This window comes from Garra rufa, chromosome 4 (genome assembly GCF_049309525.1).
Source record: "Garra rufa chromosome 4, GarRuf1.0, whole genome shotgun sequence".
Taxonomy (NCBI): Eukaryota; Metazoa; Chordata; class Actinopteri; order Cypriniformes; family Cyprinidae; genus Garra; species Garra rufa.
Window position 1 is genome coordinate 12,924,278 of NC_133364.1, and position 26,171 is coordinate 12,950,448.

Sequence of the window (26,171 nt, forward strand, 5' to 3'; positions counted from 1 at the left end):
AAACTATGCATTTTCATTAATGCATGACTGACAAATATGCATCATAATTAGTTAATGACAAAACTGTGTAATGAAAATGACTGGAATTTGATATGCAATTAAATTACATAAATCTTAAAGAGACAGTTCACCCCCAAAAAAGAAAAGTCCGTCATTTATTCACACATATGTCATTCTAAGATTTCTTTCCCCCTTTTTTTTTTTGGAACACAAAAGAAGATCGAAATGCTGACGGTAGCCAAATTATATAAAAAAAATAATATTGAAGCCAACATTCTTAAAAATGTGACCCTGGACCACAAAACCAGTCTTAAGTCGCTGGGGTATATTTGTTGCAATAGCCAAAAATACATTGTATGGGTCAAAATTATTGTTTTTTCTTTTATGCCAAAAATCATTAGGAAATTAAGTAAAGTTCATGTTCCATGAAGATTTTTTGTAAAATTCCTACTATAAATATATCAAAATGTAATTTTTGATTAGTAATATGCATTGTTAAGAACCTAATTTGGATAAGTTTAAAGGTGATTTTCTCAGTATTTTGATTTTTTTGCACCCTCATATTCTAGATTTTCAAATAGATGTATCTCGGCCAAATATTGTCCTATCCTAACAAACCATATATCAACAGAAAGCTTATTTATTGATCTTTCATATGATGTATACATCTCAGTTTTGTAAAATTTAACCTTATGACTGGTTTTGTGGTCCAGGGTCACAAATAAGTTAAACAAAGTTAACAATGTATAATTCATTAGTTATGAATGAACAATACTTCTACAGTGTTTAATAATCATAGTTACTGTCAATTCCAGCATTTACTAATGCATTATTACAATCAAAAGTTGTGCTTGTTTACAGTGGAATGAGTATTTTAATTAAATAACATTAACAACGATGAATAGCCTAAATAATGTAATAAATGCACTGCTCATTGTTTTTATGTTAGTTAATATACATTAACATTTACTATTGTAAAGTTATACCATTTCTTCTTTTGTGTTTGAAAGGTTTTGAACAAGTTTTCATTTTCAGATGAACTATCGCTTTAAATCAAGGCCTAAATATTTTTAGTCAACTTACAGTTTAAAAATTAACAGGTTTTTACAGTTGCATTCGGTTAAAAGCACATTACAGTATTCAACAGCACTGTACGTTTGCAGATCACGTGAGTCCAGTTGAAATTCAACCTCAGGAGAAAAAAGAATTGATTTATTCATAGAATGGGACAAGGCAACTTACTTAAAAGCACTAACAACAAGTATTAGTCCATGAGCAGCCTTTGAAGATGAACAGCTCGCTGCATTTAATCTTCTGAAATGAAGGGGCGGGCTGTAGTTGCATTTCCTCCTCACATCCTGCGCTGACCCTCCGATACCTCCGCCGACTGGACACACGCCTCCGGAGCAACAAGCCTCGCTGGGGAAAACGATCTTTATCTGCTGTTAAGGTAAGTTTAAACACGGTATGTTTTCTTTTTATAAGATGGAAAGAGACATTCGGGCTTGTCCCAAACGCAACAGAGCAGGTGGTTCTAGAAAAAATACTAAAGTGTGCATCACACCACGCAGTTTTATATTGTTGACGTTCGTGAACGCGGAAAGTGTCGCAGGATCAACGCAACTGAGAAACCTTGATGCGTTTTGCGGTAAAGTCCAGAGGAGGAAAGAAAGAGAATCGGCTGCGTTGAATCACCACGTTATTATTATTTTTTTTTTCGGGACAACCACCATTGCTTTCATTGTAGCCTATGTGGGGTTTTGAATGAAGGAAGGACTCAAGGAAGAGGATAATAACGTGAATTGAAATTATTCAAATGCTCAGAAAAGTAATTTCTCATGCTGTTTAGTCACATCGCTCAGTCATTAAACGCATCCGTGGCTTTTATTTTTTAATCTTTTTGAGTCAGCGTGTCACTCTCAGGCGAAGAAACCACAACAAACTCTCCAAAACACAAAGAGGAAACAGAGCGAAAGTGAAACGCTGTATAAATAGATGAAAGATAGCTTTTTAACTTCCTTTGACCTTTAAATATACCTGATGATACCTATAAACATGTTACTAGTTTGAGCAAAAAACAACTGCTACACTATAAATATGTTACCTGAATGATACAACAATATTTGGCTGAGATACAACTATTTTGAAATCTGGAATCTGAGGGTGCAAAAACATCAAAATATTGAGAAAATTGCCTTTAAAGTTGTCCAAACTAAGTTTTTAGTATTGCACATTACTAATCAGAAAATAAGTTTTGACATATTTATGGTAGTAAATGTACAAAATATCTTCATGGAACATGATCTTTACTTAATATCCTAATAATTTTTGGCATAAAAGAAAAATCGATAATTTTGACCCATACAATGTATTGTTGGCTATTGCTACGTACTCATGCTACTTATGACTGGTTTTGTGGTCCAGGGCCAGATACACAGTATAAAACAAATGTTTAACGGGACAATATATGTCATTTTATGGTTAAAAAATGTTTTAAAAAACTAATATTGCCACGTACTTTACAGTGAAAGCCCATATGATATTCTTGATGGAAACAAACTCGTTTATAACCAGTCAGAGAGCAGCAAACCAACTTTATTTTCACTTTTACAGTAAGATATTGTTAAAATTATCTTTTTTTTAAATGTCACTGTACAGTTTGCTGCAAAGTTATGTTAAAGTCCCTGTATGACACTTTAGTTTTGATGAAATATGCGATTTTATGTTTGCTTTAATAATACCGTATTGTTAACAGTATATTTTATTGTATATTAAAAGAAAAAAAACAAAACAAAATTATGGCAAAAATCATTAGGATATTAATTGAAGATCATGTTCCATGAAGGTATTTTGTAACTTTTCTACCATAAATACATAAAAACGTAACTTTTGATTAATAATATGCATTTCTAAGAACATAATTTGCACTTTAAAGGCAATTTTCTCAGTATTTAGATTTTTTTTTTGCACCCTCAGATTCCAGATTTTCCAAATGTTGTCCTATCCTAACCCTTCCATATACATTTATTTATTGAGCTTTCAGGTAATCAGTCTCTCATAGTATAAATCTCTATATAATATGTGGTTTAATAATGCAGCATTTTTCAAAATAAGTCAGTATTTGGAGTAAATAAGAAGACCAGCTTCCTTAAAATTCTTGAAACACTTCCTTAAATACTTGTGGTAACCCATAACGCCACAAAGCCTACAAGTGTCCCAAATCACAGCCAAAGGCATCGGACTGTCAACAGAGTGGACAAGAGGATAGTTTGTCTTCATCAGTCAGACTTTCACAGTGTGGTGAATAATAAATGCAAATGCGATGAATAAAACATTATTTTGTACTAAATCATAATTCCAAATTCAAAACTCTGCATTTGGAGTCCATCTTAATAAGTCCATCATAAATAATCTGTATTTACAGCTCAATACAGGTAGATAAAAGCACTCAAAGTGATTACTACTAAGGGCTTTCTCCATACATTTACAACACGTGATCAGCAAATCAATATGTCCCCACAGACATTCTGAACAACTTCTTTATGCCTCAGTATCCGAAAGAAATCAATAGGTCTAGCAGTGAAAACCCAAACCATAAAATCCATTATAGCAAGGATTTTTTTATAAACCGAGGTCTCCAGTCTAATTTTGTGTTTTTGAACAGAGCGTGTCAGTCACCTTCCTAATCTGGTGCTGCATTCGGCATCCTCAAGATTTTTAACACCAGCAGTGTGGCTTGGACTGTGTGCAGTTTTGTTGTGTTTTCAACCATTTCAAACCAAACACCCTCATTTTATCGGCCATGCGTGGCTGCTGTTTTGACACGCGACGCCTCCACACTAGGCCCTGAGACGTGAGCGCGTTGTCTGTCTATGGCAGAAACCCATGGGCCACAGCTGTTAATTAACATGTCACGGAAAAGAACAATGTTTGACTGCCATCTTTCCAAAAGCCTGTTTACGCTCCTGCCCACCTCCTTTTCTTTGTCCTTTTTCTCATTTTGCCTCGTAAATACACAAAGAGTGCACAACCAAGGCTTCATGAGAATTCTTTTTGTTCCACTTCTTTCACCAACAGGAGAGATGGGCAGCTTGTATAAGGATGAGCAGGACGACTGGATCACAGTGTGTCTCAAGTACCTCCTCTTTGTCTTCAACTTTCTGTTCTGGGTGAGTCTCAGATTCACTTTGCTACTTGAAGGAATAGTATGAAAAATTACTGACAACGTACTCACCCTCAAGCTATCTGAGATTTAGATGAGGTTGTTTCTGCACCTAAACAGATAGTAGTGAATGGGTGCCGTCAGAAGGAGAGTCCAAACAGCTGATTAAAGCATCACAATAATCCACAAGTAATCCACACAACTCCAGTCTATCAGTCAGGGTTTGTACAAGGTGCTTAAAGTTCTTGAATTTGACTTTTTGAAATTTAAGACCTGGAAAACCCTTAAAAAAAATCCTAAAGACGTACTTGAAAAGTGCTTGAACTATTGAAAGACAATGTATCCATGAAATAAGTGTTTAATTTTTGTTGATAAGCACGTATCTTTTCATGAAAAATTCATGCAATTTCAAAAAACAACATACATTTTTTGCTTATTTCAGTTCATGTCAAAAAACAATCAATTATAAGCAAGTAGTAGTACTGACAGTGTCGTGTCAACACGGCCAAAGACGCAAAAAGAGGAACAGATTAACCCAATCAATTGAGTCATTTACGCTGGCCTGGAACCGCTCTGATTGATTCAAACTCGTGATTTCGATCATTCATTTTTTTAAGCGATTCACCAGTGCAACCAGATCAGATTAAAAGAGCCATTCATTTTACGAATTTCAGCATTGCTTGTATCGATTTTAAAAAGCACAGTGTTGTGTAAAACTGAACTTTTTGAAACTCCAAATCAGTTAAATTGTCACAAAATGATTAACTTTTTCAAAGCGTTCCAACCGGATTGCGTTTCGCAAGTCATTTGTTTCAGATCGAGACTTTAAATCGCGCATTCCCAAACATTTGATTTAGTCCTTGAAATTCTTAAAATTAAATTTTACAGTATCTGAAAGAACCTTGATCAATTAACCACTTGTGAAGTGAAAAGCTGTGTGTTTATAAGAAACAAATCCATCTTTAAAGTCTTAACTTCAAACTAATCCACTATCCATAATATTGCTTTCTCTAATGAAAACGTTGTTTCGTCTGAATCAAGAGAGAAATATGCACTAGCTTACAAGTGAAAACAGTCCAAAATGCAGATTTTTATGTTTTGTTGATTACTTGTGGATTATTATGACGTTTTTATCAGCTGTTTGGAGTCTTATTCTGATGGCACCCATTCACTGCAGAGGATTTATTGGTGAGCAAGTGGTGTAATGCTAAATTCCTCTATTCTCTGATGAAGAAACAAACCAAAATTGACTCTATTTACTATCCTGTCACACATCTCTAGTTTAACTCTGAACAATTTATGTCTACACATGGTTCTAACAAAAAAAAGTCGCATTTATAGAATTACAAAAAGGTTAATACATGCTATTTTATGTTGATTTTAAGCTGTTTTTTCACTGTGTTGCATACAATTATTCTTAACAATTCTTATAAAGTATCAGATGCATTGAGAAAATAATATGACCCTGGACCACAAAACCAGTCATAAAGGTCAATTTGTTAAAATACATAATCTTAAATCTTAATAAATAAGCTTTCCATTGATGCATGGCTTGAATTTAGGATAGGATAATATTTGGACAAGATGCAACTATTTGAAAAACTGGAATCTAAGAGGGCAAAATAATCAAAAAAATTACGCTTTGATATATTTCAGGTAGGAAATTTACAAAATATCTTCATGGAACATGATCTTAACTTAATATCCTAATGATTTTTGGCATAAAAGAAAAGTAGATAATTTTGACCCATACAATGTTTTTTTGGCTATTGCTACAAATACACCAGTGCTACTTATGACTGGTTTTGTGGTCCAAAAGTGTGTATGCGAATGAAAAAGTGTGATGTTCATCACTTAAATCTTAAATAATTTGAGTCTTGTCTTGTCCCATCATCTCCTCTTTCTCTTACTTCTTCTTTCCACCCACCTGGGTATTAGCTCAAAACGTACAGTGCCATCTACACTCTTAGAAGAAAAGGTTCAAAAATATAGAGTTGAATTTTTGGAGTCATTCTAAATTAAAAAGAGCTAAAACTCTTATGTGATCAAAAGCATTTCTTAATATAAAGTATTATTTAATTAATTCTGTCTACTGCAGTTTCAGACAGATGGATAAATCCTGGACCAGAAATCCAGAAAAGAGAAGTCCAGGAAATGATTCAGAAACCACACCTTCAACCAGAATGCACAACTCTCTGAATGATTTAAAGGGATAGTCCACCCACAGTAAAATTCTGTCATTATTTCCTCACATGTCATTCCAAATTTGTATGACTGACTTTCTTCTGTGAAACACAAACAGAGAAGTTCTGACTAATATAGCTGTTTTAATGCAGTCACAATGCATTAAAGTGAAAAAAATAAAATAAATCTGTATCTCACGCACAGTCCTCATTCACTTTGATTAAATATTCTTTTGTGTTGCATGGAAGAAAAAGAGTCATGCAAGTTTGAATCGACATGGGTAAATAAGTACTGACTCATTTTAATTTTTGGGTCAGCTATTTCTTTAAAGCTTAACCTCTGAAATATATTCAACATGTGCTCTAGTGATTCATTCAGTGCAGAAATGTTGTAAAGAAATTTCCTTCTCAAACTCCAAGTCCTCATTGTTTGTGGTTTGCGAGCATCTCATGGGGGGTATTAAAGAGACAATGGGACTCTGGGATAGCTGTTGTTTGAGTTTGGCACTGGACTGGGTGTCATGGAAAGAGCTGGAAGTGTTGAAGGGTGAAGTCTTGTTGGAATTTCCACAGTTTCCGACTTGGATAGATCTGAGAAACCGATAAATGAGTGTGTATGCATGTAGATTAATGGAGTCTTTACTTTGCACAGCACCACACAGGTGGATAATTAACCTGTGCTGAAATCTCAGGGTAAATGAATGATTATTTCAGCTGGTTAAATAATGACAAGCCTGTCAAACTATGAAATAGCTGTTTATATGTTTCAGTTTGATATGTATAATTAACGCCATTGTTTTCTTACTCCAGCTACCTTCTCATTATGTTTGTCCTCAACCATCTATACAGTTTTTGTCTTCATTTTTTTGACTTTTGAAGATTTTTTTCCTGTCAAAAAGTCAAAACTAGTCATTAGTCAAAATTAGTCAGAATTAAATTGAAACTTGTTGAAACACTGAGAGACCATCCAAAATGTAAATTAATTTGCTTATTTATTCCAATTTCGAGAAACTTTGCATAACATCTCTTGCTTACCAATGGATTCTCTGTACTGAATGGGTGCCGTCAGAGTCCAAACAGCTGGTAAAAATATAACTATGATCCACATTGTTAACATATTTTCAAATGAAATTTAAGTTAATGTAAATAAATTAAAATGTATATAAATTAGTATTTAAATTTAAATTAGTTATTTTCCTTCTCTCTTCCTGATCCTTGGAATTGAATTGAATTGAATTGAATGACTTTTTTCCCAGGACATTTAAAAAAATGTGTATACATTTAGTTAAAATTAAAATTACATTCCATAAAGTTAGCATTTAGAATTAAACAGTACCTTTTTTATGTATATAAATTTAAATTTAAATTAAATAAAAATTAAATGTTATTTTTCCCCTCTGTTCTGATCCTTAGAATTAATCAGAACATTTTTTTAAAATGTATATAAATTTTCATCAAAATTTAAATTAAAATTACATTTTATAAAGCTATTTTCCATTCTTTTCCTGATCCTTAGAATTAAACGGGCAATTAAAAAAAATGCATAATAATTTTATTTAAAATTTTATTTAAAATTACATTACATAAAGTTATTTTTTAACACACCCTTCCTGACCCTTTGAATTAACAGGACATTTTTTTAAATGTATATCAATTTTGATTAAATTTTTTTATTAAAACTACATTTCACAATGTTGTTTTTCCACTCTCTTCCTGACTCTTAGAATTAAACAGAATATTTTCTAAAAATGTATATAAAATTTGATCTTAAATGGTATAAAGTTATTTTTCCACTCTCTTCCTGACTCTTAGAATTAAATAGGACATTTTTTAATGTATATACATTTTCATTCAATTTTAAATTAAAATTACATTTCATAAAGTTATTTTTTTCACTCTCATCCTGACCCTTATAAATAAACAGGACATTTTGTGCTGCCCCATTCTTTAATAAGCAAACATTTTGAGGTTCAAAATGTGTGTGTCATGTGTATTCATTCATATTTATCAGAAAGTTCTGGATGTTCGGAACAAGCCATTTTTGTGGCTTACTCAACATTTTGAGTTTGATTTAATTTTATTTGACCCATTTAAACTTGTAATATGCCTCCTGATATGTTGAGATGTACTTTTCTCTTCCAGATGGGCGGCGGGGTGGTGATGGGCGTCGGGATCTGGACGCTGGTTGATAAAGGAGAGTACCTGAGCCTGCTGGCCTCCAGTACATTCGCCGTGTCCGCCTACATCCTCATCCTAGCAGGAGGGCTGGTGATGGTCACCGGGTTCTTGGGCTGCTGCGCTGTCATACGCGAACAGAGGAGCTGTCTGTCCACGGTGAGAGAATAGAGATGAATGAGAGAACATCATGTTACCAGTTGAGCCAATTTATCCATTGTGCTCCACTCATTAGATATAATTGCTTTAGATCCCGGCCTCTTTTGGGTCACCTCAGTTATTGTCGCCTGTAAGCCGAGGTGGGCAGCACTAAGTGCCCATAGACAAAGCTAAACTGGCTCCATGGCAGCTGTGACAAATGAGCTGACAGGCATCTGCTTTCTCAACATTTTTTAAAAAGAAAGTACCTTGTGTTTGTTCGAAAGAGAGAAAGAGACAAGCAAGGTTGTGACTGCCACTGCAGCAGTGCTATTTATAGCTCGCTTTCACTCAGATGTATGAATCTACAGAGGAGCGCCACCTCGCTAGGAATTAGTAATGAGGATACTGCCTTTTCTGGTCTGAGCTGAGTGCATTGCATTATGGGAAAAATATATGCATAAATGTCCACATGCAACAGCTGCCATGAGGTTAACAGCTGTTCGGTGTGCTGTTTTGTTTGGATAACCTTGAAGCGGTTCATTTAATTTGTTTGACTGCACATGTCGGTGTTTATATAAATTACATCAGACTTCCTGTCTTTTCTTTCAACCTCTAGATGAGAACTGCCACATGTGTATTGTATTAGTATTTTTTTTTTTTTATCAAATTCATGTCCCAGTCACATTGTCTTGGTTAAATAAACAATACTTACACTATCAGAAAATATATATATATTTTATAACAATGTAACAAAGTCATCAATATTATGTTTATCAAAACCAAGTTTTTAAGCATTCATTCCAAAATAATAACTCAAGGGAGTAACAATTCAAACAATATATTTTATTTGTGAACTTATGTTCAGCTATTTTTTTCAATAGTTAACTTAAAACAATTTTTGAGTTTTTCAGATCATCAGTCATCAAAGCTCTGTAAATATTGGTCACAGACACTGAGATTTACTTTAAATTTTACCAAGCTGTTTACTAACTAAAAAACTCCAACAGGTCATGTTTTCGTGCCATTTTAAGTCCTATTTTGACAAAACAAAGTGGTTATATCTAACTGTGTGAGTACTTTTTAGGGGTTTAAGCGTGTAATCCAAAGTGTAACTCGTAGAGACTTGAAACCCGGAGGGATGGTAGTACTCACACCGTCTACAACGTCACACAAACTTGCCCCAATTGGCCTGATGGGGGCACTACAGCGATCAAAATTAAGAAATTGCTCACAACTCCAAACCCGTTGGAATCCTTGACTCACGCCAGACAAAAAACATTTTTCGAAAAATTTACTTTTGTAAACTAGTCCCAATTGGAACCAAACCAGTGCAGAAAGATTGTCGGGAGAGTGAAAAAACAAAAAAAGTTGAACTTTCAACTCTCTATCGCTGAGGGAAGCCAAAACGATCGAAAGGGGCAAGGCTGCCTTACTAAAACTGCTGTTAACTTTTTGCCAAACTCACAACACATATGTAAGAGCTGAATCTGAAGTGAAAAAAGTCGCAGAGCTTGGCCACTTGGTGGCGCTATAAGAGGGAAAAAAACATAAATATGGCCATAACTATGCAACCGTTTGTTTTACTGACATGAAAATCGGTATGCACCGTCTTAATCCAACGGACAATTGCGTATCTCAAAAAAGATGGTTGCCATAAGCCGATGAATTTTTAAGCACCTGTCAGACAAGGTTAGCAGAGTTCGATCATAATGAAACTCTGTGGGCTTGTTTGATCGGCGGCCCTAAATGTCTGTGTGAAATTTGAAAGAAGTCGGCCACCTAGGAGGCAATATTGCATTTTCCAAAGGGTGTACACATTTGTATATTGCCTGGTTTTCATATCATATGGTAGACCTCCTCCTAACCTTGTTTTTTTTTTTTTTTTTGCTTAATCTGAAAAACAAAACAAAAAAACACTGCAATACAATTCTCTGTACTCGCTTTAGGTCAATAACTATCAAAACAATTAGAGATTTACACTTTGGGAAGCTTTGTTTAGAAAAGGGGCCTGCCCAAATATATACGCAAAAGCCTATAAAGCCTAAACGAAAACTCAAAGCATCACGAAACCTGGTGAGCACATGCGACAGGGGATATTGTATTTTTCAAGGGTGTAAACGGTTGTATATTGCACGGTTTTTCACACATATGCATGATATTCATATAATCCGATATACCTCCTTTTTGTGATCAACTTTGCCTGTAGAACCACTGCTGTCAATCAAGACAGAAAGAAAATCTAAAAAACCTACTTTTGCGAACTAGTCCTAGGTTTTTTTGCTTAATTTGGAAAAAAGGACTGCAGTACAATTCTCTGGACTCTTTCGGTCACTAATTATCAAAAAATAAATACATTTACATTTTGGGAAGCTATAATAAATATAGTATAAATGTACCCAAAAGCCTATAAAGCCTAAATGAAAACTCAACTTCACAAAACCTGGTTAGCATATGCGATAGGTGATTATAAACAAGCATGCAAAGTTTTAGGAAAATCGGACCACAGCTAGCACTATAACAGTCATAAATGTTAAAAACATCATATTTCTATAGTAAATTACCGGAGCCAATCACAGCTGAGCATAACCAATTATATGACTAGATGGGCTCCGGCTGTAACTTTACCTGCTGGTGTCACTGTTAAACAATTTTCTTTAGAAACAAATAGTGTTTTTTAATGTTATATTTTGTAATATTAGCATTGTTTTGTTTTGTACTAACATTTTGTTTCTTATCTATTATTTTGAGGAGGCACTACCTTTGCCTTTGCCTCTTTTTCACACACATCCGCTCTGATAGACAGTTTGTTTCCTGTTTTGTGGCATCTCTTGAGTCTGTGGTTCAGTCTAAGGTCTATGTACATATTTCTGTTATTTGCTTATATTTAATTCTGCTAATTAGTGATAAAAACTGACGTTTCAGTTCAACTCCAGGATCCGCTTTGCAATTAAAATTGAAATGAGTGTGTTCACAGAAAGACATGGTGAGTTTGAGTTATGTATAAAATTGAAAACATTTTTCAGTTTGTTGCTTGGTTAGTTTTCAATTATACCACAAGAAATATTTCCCTGAAAACGTTTTCAAAGCAGATTTGGGGTTGTTATCACCCACTCTCTCTCCCCTCAACAATAAACTGTGACGGATTATTCAGTTTAGTCATTTATTGTTTTATTTTCCTCTGAGGAAAATGTCACTGTGTCTTTTATTTTCATCTGTCAGGCATCTGCCAGCTCTGAGCGAGAAATTTCTTGGAAACCAATTTTATTTACTTTATCCCCATGACAGGGAAAATATGGTTACATTTTGAAGCATTTTGAGTGTTGATGAGTGCATAAACATAAACAGCCCTGTTGTAAAATATTGTTTCTTTTAGAGGGAAACCATTTAAAACTGTGCGTAATGAAGACAAAGGCAAATAAAACTAACTAACTGAACATTTTCTGAATTTTACAATTTGTATAGCATATTTTGTTCATCGATTCCTGTCTTCCTACAGTACTTCTCCTGTCTGCTGCTGATCTTTCTAATTGAGTTGGTGGCTGGTGTACTGGCTTATGTTTACTACCAGGCGGTGAGTAAACTTATAGAGACACTTTTACACAATATTGCTAGAAAACAAAGCTCTGAAGAACCAACTCCCAATTGCTTTTTTGATGGATCTAGTTGTAGGACCGTACAAGACTGGCACAAATAAGACGTTTGACAGATAACACTGCATATTGCTCACTCTCTATCTTTTTGTTCATTTTTCTTTGTCGGTCTCTCACAGCTGAGTGAAGAGCTGAAGCAGCACTTGAGCAAGACGATGATGGAGAACTATGCTCAACCTGGCAAAGAGAGCATCACTCAGTCTGTGGACAGACTACAGCAGGATGTGAGACAATCCAAATCCCATGTTTCTAGGCCTTTTCAACTCTGGTTTTTGCTGTAAATGCAAGTTTCAGAATTAGTATATTGAACATTTTATTTAATTAGATGAGAGACAAAAAAACTAAAAAACAAGAGAATGTGGGTAGGGAAAATGATTTTTAAATCTTATTATAGTTTTTGTGCAAAGTAATGGATCATTAATGATTCTAAATACTTTTAGAACAATTAAGTAGCCAGTAACCTTTTATTTATTTATTTATTTATTTATTTATTTATTTATTGCTTTTATTTTTTTGGTTTGTTTTATTATTTATTTCATTGTATTTTTATATTTATATTTATATTATTTTTATATTTATATGTTTATCTTTTTGTTTATTTGTTATTTTTGTTTTATTTTGATTTAATGTCTTATTTTCTGCTTTAAAATTAAATTTTATGTTTTTATTTTTATAATTCTTATAATTTATATATTTGAATAATTTTATATTATTACTTTTTTTGTTTATTTTATTTTATGTAGAAAATAAAATTTATTTGTATTTAGCTTCTGTTTTTTCTTGTTTTATTTAATGTTTTATTTTATTTTTATTCCAGATTTTATCTCATTATTTTTTAGATTTTATAATTATTTTATATTTACGTTTATTTTGTTTTGATTCAATATTTTTGTTTTATTTAGTTTGAATGTTTTTTATTTATATTATTTTGTATTTCAACATAAAGTTTTTTATCTTTTTATCTTATTTTATGTTGTATTATTTTATTTTTTATTATTTTATTTTATTTTAATAAATGTATTTTTATTTTGCTTTTATTTTTAATTTGTTTATTTTATTTAATATTTTATTTTCATTGTATTTTCATATATTTATATTTTTATATTTATGTTTTTGTTTTATTTTGATTGAATGTTTTTTATTTGTATTATTTTTTATTTCAAAATAAAGTTGTATATATTTTTTAGGGATGGCGAAAACTAAAAAATTTCTTGACCGACCACCGAGCCTCATTAGCCGGTTGAAACCGGTTAACCGATTAGTTTAAAATATGGTACGCTATTTGAAATAACAGCCATTTCGAGCCGCTCCTGCAATTTCGCAAGTCTGTCGCATCGAACGCGTCTTTTAGTTCTAAAAACGCGAGGCGCACAGCACTGCCTTTTTTTTTGGTGACTTTTAATAAAAGAGCGTGCTGCTTTTTTTTATGTTGCTAAGCAACGACCAAAACAGCTGTCCTGTCAGTCAAATCAAAGGATTATAGCGCGAGCACTGTAAAATCTTAGTTTTATGCTGTTAAGTAAACTGTCATATTAGCAGAAACCCTAAATAATACAGCTCCGGGTTACCCACGACAGACACCAAAGGTTTCTCCTCTATTTCTTGCAGTCTCCGGACTTTTTAAGCAACCGTAAAATTCCGTCACGACAACAGAAGGCCCGCCTCTCCATTCATTCGATTGGACAATGGAAAAGAACGTGAATGACGTTGGGCGTTTTTCCGCTCAGAGTTGATTTTTTTTTTCAACTTCACGCGCTCAGAGCGCTCCTGCAAAAACGCGAGGCGCAGCAGGCGGTGAAAACGCGAGGCGCCTGGGGCGCATAAGCAGCGCGTAGAACGCTCACTGCCAACAGAAAACCATTCAAAAGAGGCGCCTCCAACTGCAAAAACGCGTTCGGTGTGATCGCAGCCCTGCCGCTCTGCCTCCCGCACACACACACACACACACACACACACACTGCCACTCACGTCACTTTTTTTAAATCCCCCTACAGCGCGAAACATGAGTCCCGCAAACGCGGCGCCGAAGAGCTTGTTGTATGTAATCGTAGGACAAATGGCTCCTTAGTTTCAAATGGTTTGGGTACAAGGTGATCGCTTTGAAAATAAAGGCGTTTGTCTAGGTTAGAAGCTCATTTGAAACATTGCCACGGCTCATTTAAGAAAATGACAGCTCCGAAGAGACGCCGCTTTAGTTTCGGTAGTGCTAACCATAATAAAGAAAGATGATGATCATCATCACCTTATCGGTTACCACTGAAATGTAGATGTAATGTATTTCCAAATCTAAGCCCATCTTATGCGGAATGTTGCCTAATAGACTGCAACATGATAAAACCCATGGATAAAACAGGCACCTTCAGAATGCGTAAAAGACGCACCGGCACTTTTTTTTTTTAACCGACTACCGACAACTTTGACCGGTTAACGTTGATACGGTCAACCACCGGTCAAACGGTCATCGGTTAACATCCCTAATATTTTTTATTTAGCTTTTTAGCTTATTTGATATTTTATATATTATTTTATTTTAATAAATGTATTTTTATTTTGCTTTTATTTTTTTATTAGTTTACTCTATTTGTTTTATATTTTATTTTCATATATTTATATATTTATATTTTTATATTTGTTTTTTGTTTTTATTTAATGTTTTTGTTTTATTTTGATGTATTATTTTTTATTTCATCTTATATTGCATTTAAAAATAAAATTGTATATATTTTTTATTTTATTTAAAAAAATTAAATGTATTTTTATTTTGCTTTTATTTTTAATTTGTGTTATTTCGTGTTTTATTTTATTTTTATTTAATCTTTTTCATTGTATTTCATATTTCTATATTTGTTTATTTTGTTTTTAGTTAATATATATATATTTTTTTTATAATTTTTTTTAATTTCATTTTATTTCATTTTATTTTATTTTTAATCTGAATGCCCTACACAATCTACTGCCTCCAAACCTCATGCAAAATCACTACTGTAATCAAAATGTACAGAAATAGAGGTACTCCATACCTTTAAAATACCAGACCACTTTGCACAATGTTCCTAATTTTTCCTAATCATACCTCTCTCACCTTCACCTTTTAGTTCAAGTGTTGCGGGAGCAACAACTCTTTTGACTGGGCACAGAGCGTGTACATCAAGTCCATGGTAGCGGAGAAAAGATTGGTCCCTGACAGCTGCTGTAAGACCATCACCCCTAAATGTGGAATAAGAGACCACCCCTCCAACATCTACAAAGTAGAGGTACGTCAGACACTGTTAACTTCAAATCAACCCCCACACAACATTTACGCAACATTTACGTACTTAACTTGCTTTACAAAACAGAAATTCAAGTACACTAAAGGGACTTGGTTAATGTACTGTTGCGGTCTAGCGGCTTGAGACAAAACCACCACATGCATAGATGCTTCCTCATTGTCTGTGGGAACTGCAATACGCCTGTGAACCGTATCATCATGAAGTGTTTGATACCCCCCTCGGGGGTCATTTAGACAAAGAAAGCACAGCTGTGAGCAAAGCAGGTGTGACTGGTAACATATATGAGCTTGTAAAGCATGAGGTAACAAGGTTTGCCAAGCTCTCTGTACATATTCTTTGGGAACCGACCTCTGGTGTGATACATAATATAATACACCACTGGTTTTACTGGTCTCTAGTGGGCCATTAGTTTTATCCTATACGTGATATGTTGTGGCAGTATCCACGATACTGTCTAGTAAATCACACAATAAAAAATAGCAGTAACTCAGTCAGCAAAATAAATCAGTTTACACATCTACATATGTACGTTGACACTGAAAGTAAAAGAACATGATATGATATACATTGTACGATGGTGTCTTAGTGCCATGTTATAAAATAAAAAAATCGAATATTATGAGATTAAAGCTGTAATATTTTGAGAATAAAGTCGAAATATTTCGAGAATAAGGTCAGAATTATGAGAATAAAGTCGAAATATTACAACAAAGTCGATATATTTTACGAGAATAAAGTGAAATATTTCAAGAATAAAGTCGAAATATTATGAGAAAATAATTTGACATATTACAAGATTACAGTCAAAATATTTCAAGAATAAAGTTGAAATACCATGAAAATAATGTTGAAATATTAGGAGAATTAAGTCAAAATATAATGAGAATAAAGTCAAAATATTACGAGAATAAAGTTGAAATATTTCGAGAATTAAAGTCAAAATATTACGAGAATAAAGTCGAAATATGAGAATTAAGTCAAAATATTTAGAGAATAAAGTCGAAATATTACAAGAATAAAGTCAAAATGTTACAAGAATAAAGTAAAAATATTACGAGAATAAAGTTGAAATATTTCGAGAATAAAGTTTAAATATTACTTGAATAAAGTCTAAATATTTTGAGAATTAAAGTCTAAATATTACGAGAATAAAGTCTAAATATTTTGAGAATTAAAGTCAAAATATTACAGGAAAAAAGTCTAAATATTTTGAGAGTAAAGTCAAAATACTATGAGAATAAAGTAGAAATATTACGAGAATAAAATCTAAATATTAAGACAATAAAGTCAAAATACTACAAGAATAAAATCTAAATGTTATGATAATAAAGACTAAACATTTCGAGAATAAAATCGAAATTATGAGAATAAAGTCTAATTGTTTCGAGAATAAAGTCATAATATTTTGAGAATAAATTCAAAATATTACAAGAATAAAGTCGAAATTATGAGAATAAAGTCTAAATGTTTCGAGAATAAAGTCAAAATATTTTGAGAATAAAGTCGAAATATTACCAGAATAAAGTTGAAATTATGAGAATTAAGTCGAAATGTTTCGAGAATAAAGTCGAAATGTTTCGAGAATAAAGTTGAAATGTTTTGAGAATAAAGTCAAAATATTTCGTAAATAAAATCAAAATATTACGAGAATAAAGACGAGAATATTTTCGAAAATATTTACTTAATATTTCGAAAATAAAGTTTAAATATTGGGACTATTGAGACTTTATTCTCTCAGTATTTCAATTTTATAATTGAAAATATTTTGAATATAGAAATATTTTTACTTTATTCCCGTAATTTCGACTTTATTCTCAAATAATTCTGACTTTAATCTCATAATATATATATATATATATATATATATATATATATATATATATATATATATTAGTGGTGGGCCGTTATCGGCGTTAACGTGCTGCGTTAACGTGAAACTCTTATCGTGCGATAAAAAAAATATCGCCGTTAATCTATTCTCAAATTTGGGTTGGGAGCTGGGTCTAAACTACGCAAGCTATGATGACTTTCACCTTGATAGTTTAACGCGGATGTATACCGAAGACTGTAGAATATGGTCGCGCGTTTAAGTCTCCTCCGCCAAAACACAGACGGGATCACGTCGTCCTCCATTCATAAAAACCGAATCTACTATAGCGAAATGCCACGTAAATTCGTCGTTTTTTGGATTCATAAATCAAATATTGGTCAGTCACTTAATTCAAATCGCGATATGGACTAGTGTATGTGAAAACTGAAATGCAAAAAGACCGTTTTAATATGAATCCGGTATGTTCCGTTTGCCTAGCTGTATGTATGAATGGCGGAAACGAGCTTTTACTACACGCATACTGAAACACACGTGACGCTCCCGGTAATTTTTGGCATTTTCATCTCACATGAACAGATAAACTCAATCTCCCAAACTGCTGTGAGTGTCACTTTTACCGTTTCATTTGAGAAAACTAGCACCACCATGTAATGGGTTGGGTAGGCGTTGACGTTAAAAAAACGCAATCTAATAGGTAGAAAAAATAATTTCATTGTTAGTTAGTAAACACAAGTACATCTAATTGAACATAATATATTTTCATCAACAAATTATCATAGAACAGCTTTATGAGCTTTATGATCCATTCTCAAAGACTTACTTTTAGTCATTATTTGGGTAGCACACATATTCTGAATGCCTTCAGCAGAATTCAAATTAGTCATTTTAATCTAGATTAATCTAGATTAATTCCAAGATTTAATCTAGATTAATCTAGATTAAAAAAATTAATCTATGCCCACCCCTAATATATATATATATATATACACATATATAAATTTTTTTAACGTGGCACTAAAACGCCGTTGTAACATTGAGGCTGAAGTAATTAACAGTGCTGTGGTCTTTCACAGGGCGGCTGTATCACTAAACTGGAACAGTTTCTGGCAGATCACTTGCTCATTATTGGTGCTGTGGGAATAGGCGTGGCCTGTCTACAGGTAAGCCCCGCCCCCTCTGGTGCAATTACAGGGATAGTTCACTCAAAAAATGATTTACATTCTGCATGCTATATTTTTTATGTTATGTTCAATTACTATAAAGCATATCTCAGAGAAACAGTAGGAACAATGGATCATTGAGGTCTCCTGATGTGGTTCAATAACATGAAAGCCTTCACTAAAATAGCTGATGCAACAACCTGAGGGCAATCGTTTAATGGACTCTGTTTTGGCCCTCGACCGGTAATGTGCACAGTAGTCACACAGAGCACTGCCCGCTGGGTAAAAATAGGTGGAGACCGCATACTGTTTTGAGAAAATGAAAGAAAGAGAGATAAAGAGCTCTTGGCTTTAAGTGCAGATCTCACAGTGAGAGTGCTACATTCACTGCAGGGGTGCAGAGGGCCATTGATCTGTTTCCTTTGAATAAACTCTGTATATAAACACCACTGAAATGTGACTCCGGCTCCGACCTCATATCGATTCTCTGAGCTGGGAGGGATGGGTAATGACCATAGATTATGCTTTTAGGAAGTTTATCCTCTTTTTAGTGAATAGTGTTGGTTTGAATGGTTTTATACAGTATGTTGTTTGGTATGAAAGCTTCAATTCAAACATTTTTCGCAAGAAGAAAAGCCTTCTTGCAAATTTATCACTTGAAATTGTGAGATATAAACTAAGAATTCTGAAAAGAAAAGAAATTGCACATTTCTGTCTCACAACTGCAAATTATAAACTTGTAATAAGGCTTTTCTTCTCACAATTTCAAGAGTTTATCCCGCAGTTCAGACGTTTTCTCTCAGAATTGCAATAAAGTAGTCAGAATTTTGAGATATAAAATTTAAAAAGGTGAAAATAAGCTTGTATACACTACCAGTCAAAAGTTCTTGAACAGATTTGTAATGTTTATTAAATAATTATCTTCTGCTTCTGCTCACCAAGCATTTATTTGATCCAAAATAGAGCAAAATTTTTGCTATTTAAAATAACTGCTTTCTATTTGAATATATTTTAAAATGTAATTTATTCATGTGATCAAAGCTAAATTTACAGCATCATTACTCATTACTGTCACATGATCCTTCATAAATCATTCTAATATGCTGATTTGCTGTTCAATAAACATTTTTATTATTATTATTATTATTATAATTATTATCAATATTTAAAACAGTTGAGTACATTTTGTTTAGGATTCATTAAAGGCCAAAATGCAACATGGGCTGTTTTTTTTTTTTTACTGTAAACGAGGCAAACTTATATCTAAAAGCATAATTACGACAAAAGAGCCGTTTTTGAGATTGACCGTGATTTCATTTTGTGGTCAGTGGCCGGTGAATGGGAATACTGGGGCATAACTTTGGGCGCATCAAAATCGATATTTTTACAACACTAAGAAGACTCTACACACCATGAAACTTTGCTCGAAGTATCGCCTGGGTCTCTACACATGAACTCGAGCATTGAGAACATTGTTTGTGTACACAGAGTTTACTAAAAAGAAACAACACTCACACAACTCACTTACACTGTTTGGGTTTCCGCTCGCGGCCGTCTTTCCAGTCAAGAAGTGTCGATCAGCATTTACCTGAAATAAAAAGCTTTTGTAACGTTATACAGTAAACAGCCCAAAAGCTTATATATATATATATATATATATATATATATATATATATATATATATATATATATACAGTGCAGACCAAAATTTGGACACACCTCATTCAAATGAATGAGAAGGTGTGTCCAAACTTTTGGTCTGTACTGTATATTTTTCTGTTTATTAAAGTTTTTACTCTACATTTGTGCAGTTTTCAGTGGGTTAGTGATATTTTTAAAATATATATAAATTAATAAATTAATATTTTTAAATGGGTTTTTATACAAAAACTGCTTTATACTGCTTTTTTATGTAAAATTCACTTTATGAAAGACCCACATTTCTTACTTTAATTCATGGGGATAACATGGATAATTTCACATGGTTTAGTGTAAGGTTTTTGCTCATCTTTTGGAAAATACAGTTTAAAAAAAACTTTTACCAGTAGGTGGCTGCAGAGCTCCACTATTTGCTATTTGCTATTTGACCACCTGAAAGATATTTTTTCACAAGTTTTTTCAGTTGAATTCATATCTACAGTACAGACCAAAAGTGTGGACACACCTGAATGAGAAGGTGTGTCCAAACTTTTGGTCTGTACTGTATATATGTGTATATATATATATATATTGGGAAAGAAATGATAGAAATGAATGCTTCTGTTTAGCAAGGATGCTTTAAATTGATCAAAAATGTTTAAAAAGACTTTTATAATGTTACATAAGACGTTTTTTGAGCAGCAAATCAGAACATTACAATGATTTCTAGTCAGACATGTTTTGGTATGAAATATAACAATTGCCATGATTTGAGCAACATTTGTGCAACCACTTGAGAAATAAGTTGTACTGTGTCCTAACCAGACATGACCAAATGAATGTCTTCTGTGTAATTCCAGCTTTGGAATAGCAAACAGTTATTTGTACTGCATACTGTGTAGTATACTGGATGTTAGTCTTACTTAGTAGGTCAGAATTGTTTAATAAATTCTCTGAGGTCAATTGAATTAACTGTCAATTGAACTTTTCTGCCAAGTTTAAAGTAGGTGCCTAAAATTGTACCGTAAGTATGTCAGGACTTTATGATAAGCAACGTTAAAGCAGTGTTCTCAACATCAAGGTCTCAGCTGCTGGTCATGTGATCATTTCATCCAGGAAATGTGAAGCTCTGGAGTGATTAGGCGACTAAAAATAAACCCTGTGTTGAAGTTAATGTAATGATTTTACTGTAAAAAGCCACAATGTAGCTTGAAGTGGCTCTCTAGAGGGAGCGCTAATTAAATTGATCCTCTTCAGTGATCTTTCATTATTACCATCATTATGGCAGTAAATACAGTGCTGCTCTGCAGGGGTCTAGAGCCTCGCTTCACATTTATAACATACTGTACTGTAACAAATTCTTTGGTTTAATCTTTTCTGTATAATCACAGAAGTATTTAAATATATACTTGAAAACCATAGCTTGCCAAGCTATTCATGATTTAAAGGGATAGTTCACCCAAAAATGAAAATTCTGTCATCTACTCACCCTCAAGTTGGTCTGAACTTGTATAATCCCCATTGACTTCTACAAGTAAGGGAAAAAAACTATAGAAGTTGATGGGGGCTGCATCAGATATTCTAAATAAGTATCTAGAAATGTATAAATAATTAAATTTGCAATTAGAAAATTTTTCCTGTAAAAACATCTTAATAAAGGTGATTAGCATTTAATTGACAATAAATATCACTAATAAAAGCTAGAAAACACACTGAATTATGTTACAGAGTTAAAAAAGTAGCAATACAGCAGCTTTTAACATAACATTTCACTTTAGAAAAGAACAAGCCGGGGTTAAAATTAATGGGTGAATTGTTTATTTACTGTACATGAACTGCGCAAATGAACTGATTTTCTATTCCCTGCTTTAAAACATAACATACGTCAACACTTTCTCAGATTGTCTGAAGAAAGCACTGTATTTCAGGGATTTGTATTGTTTGTCTTAAATTACAGCATGTGTTTCTGTTTTGTCTTGGTTTTGTTTGTCTTTCTCTCTCTCTTGCTCTTTCTTTTTGTTTGTATCTTTCTTATCTGTTTTTGGTTTGTGTGTGTGTGTGTGTGTGTGTGTGTGTGTGTGTGTGTGTGTGTGTTGTGTAGCTGGTAGGAGCAGTGCTGACTGCCTGCTTTATTTATCTGCTTTATAAAGAAGAGGAAGAAGACTTTTCTGAGGCTTGATTGGCTAGTGCCAATGTTTGACTCCTGAAGCGCTATGCGATGAAAAGGTTGGCTGTTCGAGTTTGTGCTTGTGTCTGTGTGTGTGTGTGTGTGTGTGTTTGTGTGCACGTCCATGTGCCTTGTTCCTGTCACTTCATGTCCACCCTCATGCTTTCTGTATGACTTATGTATGTGTGTTTGGCATGAAAGCATCATTCTTTCTCCACAAATGCTGAATGCTAAAGGCTGCATGGCAGAAAAGAACAAAAAATCACAACTAATAGCACCAAATAGCAATTTATTAAGTAAAGCATTAATACATTGTTTCATAACAGGATAAGGCAGTTAAAATTTCTTATTTTTAAGAATAAGTAGACTGCGTTGACCGTTTACCTGATATAACCTTTTACCTGCAGCCTGCTGTGGAACTCCCAGTGTGTCCGATCTATTTCAGGCTTCTCTTTTCCTGTCTATTGTATCCCTCCCTCCGGACCCAAACTGTTAGAAAGGAGAACTTTCAAAGGTGTCAACATATCTCTGAGAAAAAAAGACTGTTTGTCCCTAGCTTTTGTGTAGGTCGGCTGATTGCGTATAAGTCCCATTTCTGGGTTTGTTGTCTGTCGTGCCTTTCTCCCATGCAGTTAATCCCACTTTCATCCGGCTTTATTTTCCTCTGGAGTAGCATTAGAAGTGCTGGCAGACAGCAGTAATACTGCTTCTCACTCAGTGTGTTATGACATGGTGGAGAGCTGCATGAAAAGAACAAAAATGAAAAAAAAAAAAAAGGCACAAGGGAAGGTATTCTGTAGATTTTCTAAGATGCTCTTTTCCGTGCAAGGAAAATGAATGAGGACTGGGGCTGTTAAGCTCTAAAAATGACAAAAAATGTATAAAAGGCTCTTTAAAATAGTATTTTTGTGAACCAAATTCTAAATTTGCTAATACCATATGATAGTTTTGTGTGAATTTACACTGTTTCAGTTTTTTTAAGCTTTGCCATCAAAGAAATAACATTGCTTTTTAAAATGACATAATATTTCAGAATATTATGGTTGTTTCTGTATTTTTTTGTCCAAATAAATGCAGTCTTGGTTAGCATATGAGACTTTTTTTCATAAAGATTTTATAAATCATACCAACCCCAAATAAATTTAATTTTAAATTTAAATATATTTAAATATATTTTAAAATGCAAAGTTATTTCTGTGATGGCAAAGCTAACAAAAAAAAAAATGAGTTTGGGATCGGTAAGATTTTAAAGTTATTTTAAATGGACATAATTTGTTAAAAATATTACTGTTTTCACTGTATTTTTGGTTCAAATAAATGCAGTCTTGGTGAACGTAAGACTTTTTTTCATAAAGACATTAAAAATCTGACTGACCCCAAATTCATTTTTTTTGTTAGCTTTGCCATCATAGAAATAACATTGCATTTTAAAATATATTAAAATAGATTAATTAGATTAATAGAAAGAGCTATTTTAAGTTGACATAATATTTCGGAAATTACAGTTTTTTTACTGTATTTTTTGTCCAAATAAATGCAATTAACGCTTAGGTAGCATAAAATACTTTTTTTCATAAAGATTTTAAAACTCTTACCATAACCAAACTCATTTTTGTTAGCTTTGCCATCACAGAAATAACACTGCATTGTAAAATATGTTAAATAAGTTATTTTAAATTGACATAATATTTCAGAATATTACAGTTTTTACTGTATTTTTGTACAAATAAATGCAGTCATGAAAGTTTTTTTCCATAAAGATTTTAAAAATCTTACTGACCCCAAACTCAGTTTTTTAATAGCTTTGCCATCACAGCAATAGCATTGCATTTTAAAAATATATTAAAATGGGTCTTTATTTTAAATTGACATAATATTTCAGAATATAAAGTTTTTTACTGTATTTTTTGTCCAAATAAATGCAGTCTTGGTAAGCATAAGAGACTTTTTCATAAACATTTTAAAAACTTTACTAACCCCAAACCTTTGAACAGTAGTCAATATTTGCTGAAAATCATTTTTTGCTGTACTGTTAAATCTAACGTGCATATTTTGAATATCTGCATATTTGTAAACTCTCAAATTTGCCATTTTAAGACATATTTGCACCAGGTTTGGCCTTTGTGTGGAAAAGAGCAGCTTTGACATTCTGAAAATCTTCAAAATAAATAATATAGTATGGGTTCTAGATTTGGGTTGTCTCAACATTCTCAATGAGTGGAAATAAAGCAGCTCAGTTACAACACACCATTTAAGCAGGTTTTATGAATTTACATATGAATGTACTCTATTTTTACTTTATAAATTACCACATAGATATTACATGCATAAATATTACAGTTCCCATTCTGAGGTTCATATAAAACCTCTCAAAACACTCCATAGATCCATAAACCATAGATCCTTACTGGCATCTGCCATGAATGCTCATTTAACTACAGATTAAACAATTTAAAGTTTATGTTTTTCCCCATAATAGTAAATCATTAAGGCAAGGAAATACTTTAGCTTCCAGCTCTGGTTTATTTCTGTGTTTGTGGGTAGGATAAGGCTCCATCATTTTTGTAGAAATGATCGCCCACCAAGAGCCCTCCCTGGACCTGGCTTCCGATTTGTCTTCCGCTTTTTCCAGAGAGAGAGGTAAAATAAAGCCTGGCTAGATGTTGAAACACTCTATATTTTTAGAATGTTTTGTAACTTGTTAGAAGTTTTTTATTGCCAACATATCTTTGAATTGTTTTCCCAGAATTTCAGCTAGAAGAATATCTCAGGTTTTTTTTTTTTTTTTTTTTTAATGCTGTCATGTTTTACTACAACAACAACAACAACGACAAAAATGTTCCAGAGTTTCCAAGAGCTTGCTGCTGTGAATTATTCCCCCATCATGGCAAAATTTAAAAGTGAAATGTGTAAATGAATGTTTATGCTCTCTTCATTACCACTGGTCTGAATCTGCCTACACGATGTAGCCTTCATATAAACACGTGCACATACACACACACACACACACTCCCACACATGCTAATTGACCCAATTACAACAACACTGCTACCGGCTGCCTTACACCTCGGTTTCCATAGTAACTGTACACCGCTTCCTTCTTCCTGCGAGCCTTTTATGAAGAGAGTTTCAACAATTGCCACAAGGCTTTTAAAATATCTGTGCTTTTAAAGAAATAGCACACCCATAGTAAAAACTGCTGAAAATGTACTCCGGTCAACCAAATTGTAGATGAGTTTTTTCTTCATCAGAAGAGGTTTAGAGCTCACCTGTGGATCCTCTTTAGTGAATGGGTGCCATCAGAATAAGAGTCCAAACAGCTGATAAAAGCAGCACAATAATCCACAAGTAATCCACATGACTCCAGTCCATCAATTAACAGTTGTTTTAACTTCAAACTGTTGCTTCCAATTAAAATTTGAGTCCTCTTTCTATAATATTGCTTTTTTTCAGTGATTACCGACCCCAAACTCAGTTTTTTAGCTTTGCCATCACATAAATAATATTGCATTTTAATTATATTAAAAATATATATTTTAAATGGACATAATATTTTAGAATATAACTTTTTTACAGTATTTTTGTCCAAATAAATGCAGTCATAAGAGACATTTTTTCCATAAATATTTTAAACATTTTATTGAACCCATATTCATTTTTTTAGCTTTGCCATCACAGAAATAACATTGCATTTAAAATATATTAAAATAGATAAAGTTATTTTAAATGGACGTGCTTTTTCAGAATATTACTGTTTTACTGTATTTTTGGTTTAAATAAATGCAGTCTTGG

General features: G+C 33.1%; 1 protein-coding gene across 2 annotated transcripts in view; it reads left to right on the forward strand.

The window, feature by feature from the left end:
• The first annotated feature begins 1,149 nt into the window (after positions 1-1,149).
• Positions 1,150-26,171, forward strand: part of tspan11 (tetraspanin 11) — a 27,876-nt gene continuing 2,854 nt past the window's right edge. Inside the window, exons 1-8 of one of the 2 annotated variants that reach the window (XM_073838214.1) lie at positions 1,150-1,450; positions 4,078-4,169; positions 8,488-8,679; positions 12,158-12,232; positions 12,431-12,535; positions 15,407-15,565; positions 18,488-18,574; positions 22,314-22,438. In XM_073838214.1, the coding sequence (XP_073694315.1) occupies positions 4,083-4,169; positions 8,488-8,679; positions 12,158-12,232; positions 12,431-12,535; positions 15,407-15,565; positions 18,488-18,574; positions 22,314-22,391 (783 nt within the window). In that variant the 5' untranslated portion in view covers positions 1,150-1,450; positions 4,078-4,082 and the 3' untranslated portion in view covers positions 22,392-22,438. The remainder of the gene's footprint in view (positions 1,451-4,077; positions 4,170-8,487; positions 8,680-12,157; positions 12,233-12,430; positions 12,536-15,406; positions 15,566-18,487; positions 18,575-22,313; positions 22,439-26,171) is intronic. The other variant, XM_073838215.1, reaches the window with a different exon arrangement.